Source organism: Myotis lucifugus, unplaced genomic scaffold, assembly GCF_000147115.1.
Source record: "Myotis lucifugus unplaced genomic scaffold, Myoluc2.0 scaffold_25, whole genome shotgun sequence".
Taxonomy (NCBI): Eukaryota; Metazoa; Chordata; class Mammalia; order Chiroptera; family Vespertilionidae; genus Myotis; species Myotis lucifugus.
In genome coordinates this window covers 2,522,172-2,534,938 of record NW_005871073.1, presented here as the reverse complement: position 1 = coordinate 2,534,938, position 12,767 = coordinate 2,522,172, and the positions used below count along the sequence as shown (strand labels likewise).

The 12,767-nt window shown below is 36.9% G+C and overlaps 1 protein-coding gene across 1 annotated transcript in view; it reads left to right on the top strand.

Annotated features, from left to right (window-relative positions):
* The first annotated feature begins 740 nt into the window (after window positions 1-740).
* The window catches only part of ASB17 (ankyrin repeat and SOCS box containing 17), a 13,822-nt gene continuing 1,795 nt past the window's right edge, over window positions 741-12,767 (top strand). Inside the window, exons 1-2 of the mRNA XM_006086096.1 lie at window positions 741-1,272; window positions 5,346-5,625. Coding sequence (XP_006086158.1) covers window positions 872-1,272; window positions 5,346-5,625 — 681 coding nt within the window. The 5' untranslated portion in view covers window positions 741-871. The remainder of the gene's footprint in view (window positions 1,273-5,345; window positions 5,626-12,767) is intronic.

Here is a 12,767-nt window from a genome sequence, read left to right as displayed (position 1 = left end):
ATATATTCTAATTTATATAAGGAAAAAATCTCTATAAAATTTTAAATTCTAAAATTAAATTTTAAATTTTGCTTCATACTATATGATCTCTTTTCTGTTTGAGAATTAATATAGTGCCTATTGGCAGATTACTTTACCTATCTAAGCCTCAATTTCTTCAACTATAAAATAGGGGAAATATTCTATGAGTAGTGAGTGAGAACAGGCAGTATGCATGCAGAACATGAAAACAATAGACTTGGCCATTCTCACTCTATCATCTCTTTGTTGACATGATAACCTAAAACCGTGGTCGGCCACATGCAGCTCTTTGGCCCCTTGAGTGTGGCTCTTCCTAAGCCTTAGGAGTACCCTAATTAAGTTAATAACAATGTACCTACCTATATAGTTTAAGTTTAAAAAATTTGGCTCTCAAAAGAAATTTCAATCGTACTGTTGATATTTGGCTCTGTTGACTAATGAGTTTGCCAACCACTGACCTAAAAGAATAATCAACCTGATTCGTAATATTTTGTCTAATATATAGACTATACTTGATAAACATATACACTAGTTTGAACTGAGTTCTTAGAATACTAAGAATATCATATCTTAGTTCTCACACATGGCATTTCTGTCCAATATCTCTCTCAAATGTCACCAGTCACATATAATATCCCAAACTTCTGACCTATGCTGATGACAGATCTCCATCTATTGTGATGTCATTCAGAACTTCATGGTAATAATTCATATGACAATTTTTCTGGCCACAGTTTAAAGGGCACTTCCTGTTTGTGGAGTAAAGCCTACCCCATTCTCAAAATATGTAACTGAAGGATTACAGTATGCCTTCCTGTGATTTCTTTACTATATCGTTGCCTAAGTAGCAATGAGTAAATCTTCTAAATTATGTCGTAAGACTTCTTGTCCAAGAAGCAATATATTCTGCAGTCTTGTTGATAAAATTGTTAAAAGACCATCCTTGCAGTTTTTGGGTCAATGGGGATATCACTGTTATGAACCTAGAATTTACAGAACACTGGCAAAAATTCTGAGGTACGTCGACTTGGATGGGTTTGACATACTACTCACAGATTACATCGCATTTGTAGAAAAATCAGGATACCGTTTTGAACTGAATTTTAATCTTGAATTTACTGAAATATGTGTGAATACAATTCTGTACTGGATTTTTGCCAGAAAAGGTAATCCTGACTTTGTGGAATTGCTTCTCAAGAAGACAAAAGACTATGTTCAAGACAGAAGTTGTAACCTGGCCCTGATATGGAGGTAATAATCTCATATGTTTTCACCATAAAAGAAGAAAATTGCTATTTAAGAAATTATATTACTACTTTTTTCTAAAATATATATGTATAGTGGCTATATATACATATATATATACATATGGATAAGAAATCTTGACTTGAATGCTCATTCATTTGTTCACTCTTTCATTCCTTCCTTTTCTTATTCAATAAATTTATATATATATATATATATATATATATATATATATACACTCACTCTTCTTTCACCACTCCAGGTACACTCTCCTGCCTTAGGGTCCTCAAATATCCAAATGGCTAACTTCAGCTCCTTCTTCTTTATCCAAATGTCATCATTCTGCTATGCCCTCTCTTATCATCCCACTTAAAATTGGAAAATGCCCTCACTGCACCCTCCTGCACGTCCATATTTCTTATCCTGCTCTACTTTTTCTTCTCCCACTCATCAAACCTTCCAACATTATAAAATTTTCTTATTTGCAATGTTCATTTGGCATTGTCTGTTACCCCTCACTACAATATAATCAAGAAAGGAGGTATCTTTGTTTTGTTGATTCGTGTATCCTACGCACCCAAAACACTGCTGGCATATAGTATGTATTCAATAAGTATTTGTTGAATGAATTAGTAGACAATAGTTGAAGTTATAGCCATAGATGAAATTGCCTGAGAATAATTAGTCAAATGAAAATTAGTGGAAAGGCCATATCTACTTAAACGTTGAGGGCAGAAAAATAGAAACCAGTGAAAGAGGATTGAGAATAGTCAACTGTCTTAAATATCAAAGATAAACTTATTACAAAGAAACAACTATTAAATTTACCAGCTCAAAACCAAAGGAGAAATAGTAAAAGAAAATATATTAGAAATAATTAATATAGCTTCAAAACAAAATCATTCTCTGCATGTCTACATGGAAATATTATGCCCCATTTCATAAGCGTGTGTGACAGGTTTTCAGATACAGAGAGTTCAGTTCATTAACCTCACATTTAAAAAAGGATTCCTGCTTTGCTTGCTTCATTCCATCCATATAAGTACTATTATAATTAACTGTCAGTACAGATTAAGCAGATTTTGGTTAATAGTAACATGCTCTTTAAACATGGGGATTAATCATATGTCATTTGGGTACAGATTAGACTTTTAAATCTCATTTTAAACTTACTTGAGTTTTAGTTAGGTTTTCAACATTTTTGGTGCAAAATATCTTATTTATAGGACTCTTAGGTCAAATATCTTCTTAAGGGTTAGCAAGATGAATAAATTAGATTGCTTTTGAAAATTTTAAATGATTGCACTTAACTAAAAATCTTATTAGGTCTGAAAGCTACAGAATAGATTTAAGGAACACACACACACACACATATATATATATATATATATATATATATATATATATATATATATATATATATATATAGGGATAATAGTGAAAAAAATCAATTAAAAAATTTATGTGTCTATTATGGGCAAGGATTGTTCTAGGCATTAAGGGATATAACATGGACTAAAACAGACAAAAATTATTGCTGTTGTGTAGCTTAAATTTGTATAGTTCATCTTGCTCACTCATTTATTTTTGAAAAGAAAATTAAAGATTAAAAATGTCCAAAATGATAAGGACTTAATGGAAGTATGCACAAAGTTCCATGTGGATAAGAGGAAGATCAGGTAATCAAAGAAGACTTTACACAAGTGTTTATTAGACAGGGCCTTATACAATGAGCAAGATAGAATTTAAAAGGGAGGAAAATAACATATAAATCAAAGAAATGTGAGACAGTTGGATGCAGTGGTGTTTGGGGAAAGTGAATACCAATGAGCAGGATAAGAATGCAAAAGGAGTAGTAGTTTAGGAGTTCAATTTTGGATGCGTGTTGCGAGTACTTGTAAAAAGATGAAATGTCTAGTAAAATATTGACCTGGAGACAATTCCAGGAGAGAGTGCATATATTTGTATATACAGAACTTAAAAGGATATAGATATACCATGAAGAGAGTTATGACAAAAACCCACTTCTTTTTTTAAAAAAATATTTTTATTGATTTCAGAGAGGAAGGGAGAGGGATAGAGAGATAGAAACAACAATGATGAGAGAAAATAATTGATCAGCTGCCTCCTGTGCACCCCCCCCGCCCCCAACTGGAGATCGAGCCCACAACCCCAGAATGTGCCCTGACCAGAAATTGAACCATGACCTCCCGGTTCATAGGTCAATGTTCAACCACTGAGCCACGCTAGCGGGCTACCCACTTCTTAATTTCTAAACTGCTGCTCTGCACTGCACCATCCTATTATTGTTTTGTTTAAATCACAAAATCTTGTCATTTTAGGGCTCAATGAAGTTTTGGAGATAAAGTAGTTGGTTTAGTGATTTTCAAACTTTACTTTTTGGAGGTCCTGATGGAATCATCACAGAGGAGGTCTCTAGGACCCCCAAATACACTTCAACCAGAGAACTTATCTAATACAAAATATTAATTTTTATATAGGTAATTCAGGTACAACAATTCTCCAATGTTGGTTTATGAAACATTCTTTCCAATCTTTTTGTTGGCAAATGCCTACTAATACTTCCGGTATTAGCTCCAGAATAAACTTGAGCAATGACTGTTCCAGTAGAGTAAGTGTCCTTCTTAGTGCTTTTAGAGTGCCCCAACCATGCTTCTATCATAGTAATTATAACCCTGCCTTATATTTATTGAATTACTTGTCTGTTTCCCTTACTAGACTGTAATAAACATCTTAATACCAAGACTATATCTTTCATCTCTGCATACCTATTACTCAATATGCTCTAGATAAGCAAGTATTAAATGAATGAATAAATGAATGAATGAACAAGCTAATACATAACTGCAAAAGGAAACTGAGACCCAAAAGGTTGACTTACTCAACATCGTACTAGCTAGTTAGGAGAACCAAAACCTAGAACCTAGAACCCTTAATCTCCATTTTTATGGCATTATACCATGTTACCTCCCATCTTAATTAAGTATGTGCAATCTTAAAATTCCCCCTTTTGAATAATGCTTTCCTTGTTCTGCATAATTGTCCAAAACCAGAATTTATAGTTTGTATACTGTTCTGCAGAATATATTAGCATTTTATTAGACCAATCAAGAGAAACCAGAGACAAGAAGCATGAATAAAACTTCCCTTTCTTTAACACTAAAAGTCATGTTTACTTGGCCAAATTAAGGCCTGATAACATAAAATACCCTGTGGTTGGTTCTACTATATCCTACCTATATATGGAGACTAATTCAACAGCAAACATAAATATCTTTAAATGAAACAATTCCAAGATGCTAAATGTAGAAACAGTAATTTTCATTTCAGTCATAGGGAAGAGAAATTTTCAAGTCTAGTCATCATGAAGCCCATCAGGAAAACAAGATTGCAGAGGATTTTCATAACTTTACTAAAGAAAGAAAATAAAATTCTGGCCTTGAAGGATCTGACATGGCATTTACATTTCTTAAACTTACAAATACCAATTCTAATGTTATTAAAGTGAAAAATTGAATTAATAAAAAGAGTTAAAGTAGTTGCACTTACTCCTCTTCATCCAATATTTAAACTCAATTCAAGCACACCACTGACATATAATCGAGAACAATAAAAACAAACAAGAAGATATCAAAATGGTCATATAATTCTATGATATTAGTAAGGTGAAATAAAAAGTCTTTCTTCCTTTTCCATTTTAGATTTTTCAGAGATGTATCAGTTTTATAATACTTGTTATAACCACAATGGATTTCTCAAATGAGAAACAGAATTACTGTTACTAAAAGTAAAACTTCCTACACGTTGCAAATCTTTTGTTTGTTCTTACAAGTGTAAAAGGGGTTTAAGTATGTAGTAGAAGTTTTCTTATTTCTTTAACCTTGAGTATGTTCTAGATTAATAAAGCAGAAAACTAAGACATATTCTATATAAAGTTACATGAACATTTAAGACATTTAATATATAAGCAAGTACTATTTTCCTATTATTGTTAAGACAAAGTGTTTACCATATCTCTTAGTTCTATATTCAGTGAGGTTCGTTTGTTTGGTTCACAGAACTTTCACACCAGTATACTGTCCAAGCCCACTAAGTGGCATCACACCTCTACTTTATGTAGCTCAGACAAGACAATCTAGCATCTTAAAAATACTCCTGCAATATGGAATCTTAGAAAGAGAAAAAAACCCTATCAACATTGTGTTAACAATACTGCTCTACCCTTCAAGAGTGAGAATAATGGTTGATCATGAATTGGTAGACATCCAGGAAGATGCGAAAACGTGTTTAGTGCTATGTTCCAGAGTGCTTTCTGTCATTTCAATCAGAGAAATACAGGTAAGCAAAAAATTGTTCTTTGGGTTTGGGCTCAACTATTGATCAATTTTAAGTAAAAAAAATGTGAGGCAAAAATGAAGTTAATTTTTAATCTATAGATTGTATTCATTGAAAAATCAATCATTGAGTATATGCTTATGTTACAATTAGACAAAATTCAAATTTTCTCCAATATCAGTCCTTTATTTCATAATTTTGTCTTCTAAATATAAATATAGTTTATAGTTTATTTTAGTAGTTACTAAGCAAATGTATGTTAATATTACATTCTAATTACATAAAAAACCTATTTTATTAGGATTGCTATGTTTCTTAAAAACATAATATATTAAAATTTTAACAAACTTTTTCTGCCAATGGAATATTTTCTTTTTTTAAAATTTATTTTATTGATTTTTTTACAGAGAGGAAGGGAGAGGGATCAAGAGTTAGAAACATCGATGAGAGAGAAACATCGATCAGCTGCCTCCTGTACACCTCCTACTGGGGATGTGCCCGCAACCAAGGTACATGCCCTTGACTAGAATCGAACCTGGGACCCTTCAGTCCTCAGGCCGACGCTCTATCCACTGAGCCAAACCGGTTAGGGCATATTTTCAATAATATTTACATTTCTCTCAAACTACAATCAGATTTTTTACAATCAGGATACAAATTTTTCTTTTCAAAATCTCAAAATAATTTAAGCATAAAAATATAAAGGTTTAGATCATATCAATTGATGCAGAAAAAGCATTTGACAAAATCCAACACCCTTTTTTTGATAAAAAACTATCAGCAAAGTGGGAATAGAGGGATCATACCTCAACATAATTAAAGCCTTATATAACACACCTATAGCCAACATCATATTTAATGGGCAAATACTAAAACCATTTCCCCTAAGAACAGGAACAAGATAGGGATGCCCACTTTCACCACTCCTGTCCAACAGAGTTTTGGAAGTGCTAGTCATAGCAATCAGACAAGAAGAAGAAATAAAAGGTATCCAAATTGGAAAAGAAGAAGTAAAACTGGCATTATTCGCAGATGACATGATATTGTACATAGAAAACCCTAAAGAATCCATCAAAAAACTACTAGATTTAGTAAATGAATTTGGCATCGTAGCAGGATACAAAATTAACACCCAGAAATCTATGGAATTTTTATACACCAATAATGAACTCACAGAAAGAGAAACTAAAAAAAAAAAAATCCCATTTACCATTACAACAACAAAAAATTAAGATACCTATGAAAAAACTTAACTAAGGAGGTCAAAGACCTGTACTCTGAAAACTATAGGACGTTGAAAAAGGAGATAGAGGAAGATATAAAAAAGTGGAAGAATATACCATGTTCATGGAATGGTAGAATTAACATGATTAAAATGTCCATACTACCCAAAGCAATTTATAGATTCAATGCAATCCCAATTAAAATACCACTGATGTATTTCATAGACCTAGAACAAACTCTCCAAAAATTCATTTGGAATAAAAAAAGACCCTGAATAGCCACAGCAATCCTGAGAAGAACAAAGTTGGAAGGATCACAATACCAGATATCAAGCTATATTACAAAGCCACTATTCTCAAAACCGCCTGGAACTGGAACAAGAACAGACATATAGACCAATGGAACTGAACAGAGAACCCAGAAATTGACCCAAGCCATTATGCTCAATTAATATTTGACAAAGGAGGCAAGAGCATACAAAGGAGTCAAGACAGTCTCTTCAAGAAATGGTGTTAGGAAAATTGGACTGATACATGCAAAAAAACGAAACTAGACCACCAACTTACACCATACACAAAAATAAACTCAAAATGGATAAAAGAATTAAATGTAAGATGGGAAACAATTAAAATTTTAAAAGAATCCATAGGCAGCAAAATATCAAACATATCTCGTAGCAATATATTTAACTGATACATCTCCCAATGCAAAGGAAACTAAGGAGAAAATAAACAAATGGGACTACATCAAAATAAGAAGCTTCTGCTCAGCAAAAGAAACTACCAACAAAATGAAAAGGGAACCCATTGCATACGAGAACATATTTGCCAATGTTATATCCAATAACTTCTTAATCTCCAAAATTTATAGGGAACATATACAACTTAACAAAAGGAAGATAAACAATCCAATCAAAAAAATGGACAAAGGACCTAAATAGGCACTATTCTTTTTTCTTTTTTAATTTAAATTCTTTATTGTTGAAAGTATTACATATGTCTCTTTTTTCCCTCATTGACCTCTCCCCAGCCACTCCCACCCCCCGCACATGCCCTCACCCCCCTGGTGTCCGTGTCCATTGGTTATGCATGCATACAAGTCCTTTGGTTGATTTCTACCCCCCTCTCTCACTCTCCCTTGCCTTCCCTCTGAGCAGTCTGTTCAATGCTTCTGTGTCTCTGGATCTATTTGTGTCTATCAGTTTATGTTGTTCATTATATTCCACAAATGAGTGAGATCATGTGATATTTATCTTTCTCCAACTGGCTTTAAATAGACACTTTTCAAAAGTGGACATACAGAAGGCAAAAAGGCATATAAAAAGGCTCAAAGTCATTAATCATCTGAGAGATCCAAGTCAAAACGATAATGAGGTACCATCTCACACCTGTCAGAATGGCTATCATCAACAAATCAACAAGTGATAAGTAGTGGCGTGGATTCGGAGAAAAAGGAACCCTTGTGCATTTCTGGTGAGAATGCAGACTGGTGCAGCCACTGTGAAAGACAGGATGGAGTTTCCTCAAAAAATTAAAAATGGAAATCCTATTTGACACAGTAATCCCACTTCTAGGAATATATCTCACGAAATCAGAAACACCAATCATAAATAATATATGCACCCCTATGTTTATAGCAGCACAATTTACAATAGCTAAGATTTGGAAACAGTCTAAGTGCCCATCAGATGAGTGGATTAAAAAATGGTATATCTACACAATGGAATACTACACTGCTTTAAAAAAGAAAGAACTCTTACCATTTGCAACAGCATTGATGGACCTGGAGAGCATATGCTAAGTGAAATAAGCCAGTTGGAGAAAGATAAATATCACATGGTCTCACTCATTTGTGGAATATAATGAACAACATAAACTTGAACAAAAATAGATCCAGAGACATAGAAGCATTGAATAAATCATCAAACCTCAGAGGGACAGCAGGGAGGGTGGGCAGGGGTGGGGGGTGGGGGTAAGAGATCAATCAAAGACCTTATATGCATGCACATAATAACCAATGAACACAAACAGTAGCGGGATGAGGGCCTGTGCTGAGGGGTGGGAGCAGGCTGAGAGAGGTCAATAGGTGGAAAAGGAGACATATGTAATACTTTCAACAATAAAGAATTAAAGTATATATATTATATGTATACGTATATACAGTATGTGTATACATATATATATGTGTGTGTATATATATATATATATATCCTATATAATAAAAGGCTAATATGCAAATCAACCAAACGGTGAAACAACCAGTCGCTATGATGCACACTGATCTCCAGGGGGCAGACATTCAATGCCCCCTGGTGGTCAGTGCGCTCCCACAGGGGTTGTGCCACTCAGCCAGAAGCCCTGAGCTGGGCTCACTGCTAGCAAGCGCAGTAGCTGTGGCAGGAGCCTCTACCGCCTCCATAGCAGAGCTAAGGATATCTGACTGCTGGCTTAGGCCTGCTCCCCCGAGGACATCCCCTGAGGGCTCCTGGACTGCAAGAGGGCACAGGCTGAGCTGAGGGACCTCAGCCGTGTGCACATTGGGGACAACCAGGCCAGCAGGGGAAGGCCGTTAAGGGCAACCAGGCAGGCAGGCAGAGGCAATTAGGGGCAATCAGGCAGGCAGGGGAGCAGTTAGGGGCATTAGGCAGGTAGGCAGGTAAGTGGTTAGAAGCCAGTGGTCCTGGATTGCGAGAGGGATGTCTGACTGCTGGTTTCCTGCGGGATCGGGCCTAAACCAACAGTCAGACATCCCCCAAGGGGTCCTGGATTGGAGAGGGTGCTGGCCTGGCTGAGGGACCCCCCCCCCCCCACATGCACGAATTTCATGCACTGGGCCTCTAGTATGTATATACATCCTATGTAATAAAACCCTAATATGCAAATCGACCAAACAATGGAATGACCAGTTGCTATGACTCACACTGACCACCAGAGGCAGACACTCAATGCAGGAGCTGCCCCCTGATGGTCAGTGTGCTAGAAGCTGGGCTCATTGCTGGCAAGTGCAGCAGTGGTGGCGGGAGCCTCTCCCACCTCTGAGGCAGCACTAAAGGAGTGGGCCTAAGCCAGCAGTCAGACATTCCGGAGGGGTCTAAGTCAGTAGTCGGACATCCCTGAGGGGTCCCAGACTGGGAGAGGGCGCAGGCCGGGCTGAGGGCCCCCCAGTGCATGAATGTCGTGCACCGGGCCTCTAGTAAATATATGCTTAAATATTTGCTCAGTAGAAAATACCTATCCCTCAGAAATGTGGAGGGATTCTTCTCCTTGATAAGATTTTTGAGATAACCCAAATTTATAGAGGGGGGAAAATCAACCATATGGAGGTCATGTTTACCCTAACAAAATGAACTGCAAATTTTCGCATCATTGTATCATGTCTACTAGCATAGCAAGAAATAAGTCTGCTTAAGGACAAGAAAGCTACTCCTATAAATTTAAACCAATAAAATTACCAAGGACTTTAGCAGTTCCCCTTATCTTTAAATGTGTGCCTTCAGAAACAAATTCCTTACAAATATAACTCTGCTGGTATTTTGTTTTTCTTAAGTCTTAACAGTGCATATCAATCAACCATGCATTAGACCACTATAAAGAAAGCAAATTGGTCAAATTATTTTGGCAACCAATTTTTAAAACAAAAGCAATTAAAATTTTCTGCATCTTCAGTAACTTGCTTGTCCTCATTCAGTGTTAAACCTGCACAATTATTATAGAAAAAGAAATTCTCAACAAATTCCTTGAATGCTATTTCTTAGAAACAATCAAACTAGAAAGTATTAGAATAGAGTGAGTTGATCAAAATCATTTGCCTGAGGGGCAAAAAGATTATAGTTGGGTTCTAATCAATGACATTTTAATAAGCTAAAGTAGCACTGAGCAAGATGGTGAAAGAGCATAAACACTGGCTTAAAGAACACTTTAAATGCCCCTACTTTGCATTTCCATGCTTCCTAGTACTGCAGTTCCCCTATCGAGGCCTATATATTTATGGTAACATATATTTAAATGTTTTTACCTCTGGACTACAGTCCTATCATCACAGACTATGTCTATTTTGTGTACCAAAGCACCAAGCTCAGTTGTAGCATATACTACTTTTTTAATAACCAAGTATTGAATTAATAATGAAAAATTATCTATCATTTAAGTGAGAGTGTCATGTAGTCTGTAGAGTATAGGATCTACTGGAGAAATGTCTGCAACACAGTAATACTTTTAATTCTAAGTCAACCTACTGCTGTTTGACTTCTAGAATTAAATCTCTAAAAGGGCACCTTAACTGAAACTTTAAGACTTAGTCTTTTCGAGGAGAAACCAAGATGGCGGCATAGGTAAACACCAGAGTTTGCTGCCTCGAACAACCACTTCTAAAATACAACTAAAAGATGGAACGGACATCATCCAGAACCACAGGAAGGCTGGCTGAGTGGAAATTCTACAACTAGAAGGAAAGAGAAAAGCATACCGAGACTCAGAGGAGGCGCAGTGTGGAAGTAAAATACTAAGGTACAGAGGCGCACATGGAGCAGGCTGGCAGCTGAGGGCGCGGTTGTCGTTTTCAATCTGGAGGGAGTCTCAGGCTCTGAGCTCCAGTTCCGGGCGAGTCTCTGGGGACCCAGACTCATACGGGAGAAGTGGGACTGTCTGGCATCGGTCAGAACTCGAGGGCAGCTTTCTCTCCGAGGGGCTTGCAGTGATTACCCGGACACTGAGAAGCAGAGCCTCTAAGGGCAAGTCTGAGAGCAGCCATAACTGCTAGCCCTGCCCTGTTGATCCCCTGGGACTCGCCCCGCCCAAGCCCTGCAGGGAGGCTTTTGCTGGATAGCTTAAGGCAGAGGCTAGATTAGCACCTCCCTAGAGATCCAGGAGCCAATGTACCCAGAGGTCAGAGTGGGACCATCCAGTTTTCAGCTCCATGGAACCATAAAGGACACACTCAGGGGGCAGACTCAGTGAGCACCAAAGCCCCACTGAAGCAAGTCTTGCCCCGGAGGGGTATCTCCAGCACAGAAGTTCTCCCACTGCAGACACAGCTGATTCTCACAGCCAATTGGCCTGGAGGTCAATTCCTCCCAGTGATACCTATAACAATCAAGGCTTAACTACAACAAGACTGTGCACAAAGACCACAAGGGGGTGCACCAAGAGTGTCCCCCTCAATTAATTGGGGAGGCTGAACCACTGGGCCCTAGAGGACACTTAGCACAGAAAACCACTTTATCAACACAGGGAAGCATAAAAAATGCAGAGACAAAGAAAAAGGACACAAATGACAGAAATGGAGGAAAGCAAACTACTGGATATAGAGTTCAAAACCACACTTTTAAGGTTTTTCAAGAATTTTCTAGAAACTGCCGATAAACTTAATGAGACCTACAAGAAATCTAATGAGACCCTTGAGGTTGTGATAAAGGACCAACTAGAAATTAAGCATACACTGACTGAAATAAAGAATATTATACAGACTCCCAACAGCAGACTAGAGGATCGCAAGAATCAACTCAACGATTTGAAATACGAAGAAGCAAAAAACACCCAACCAGAAAAGCAAAATGAAAAAAGAATCCAAAAATACAAAGATAGTGTAAGGAGCCTCTGGGACAGCTTCAAGCGTACCAACATCCCAATTATAGGGGTGCCAGAAGAAGAGAGAGAGCAAGAAATTGAAAACCTATTTGAAGAAATAATGACAGAAAACTTCCCCTACCTGGTGAAAGAAATAGACTTCCAAGTCCAGGAAGCGCAGAGAACCCCAAACAAAAGGAATCCAAAGAGGACCACACCAAGACACATCATAATTAAAATGCCAAGAGCAAAAGACAAAGAGAGAATCTTAAAAGCAGCAAGAGAAAGAAAGTCAGTTACCTACAAGGGAGTACCCATACGACTGTCAGCTGATTTCTCAACAGAAACTATGCAGGC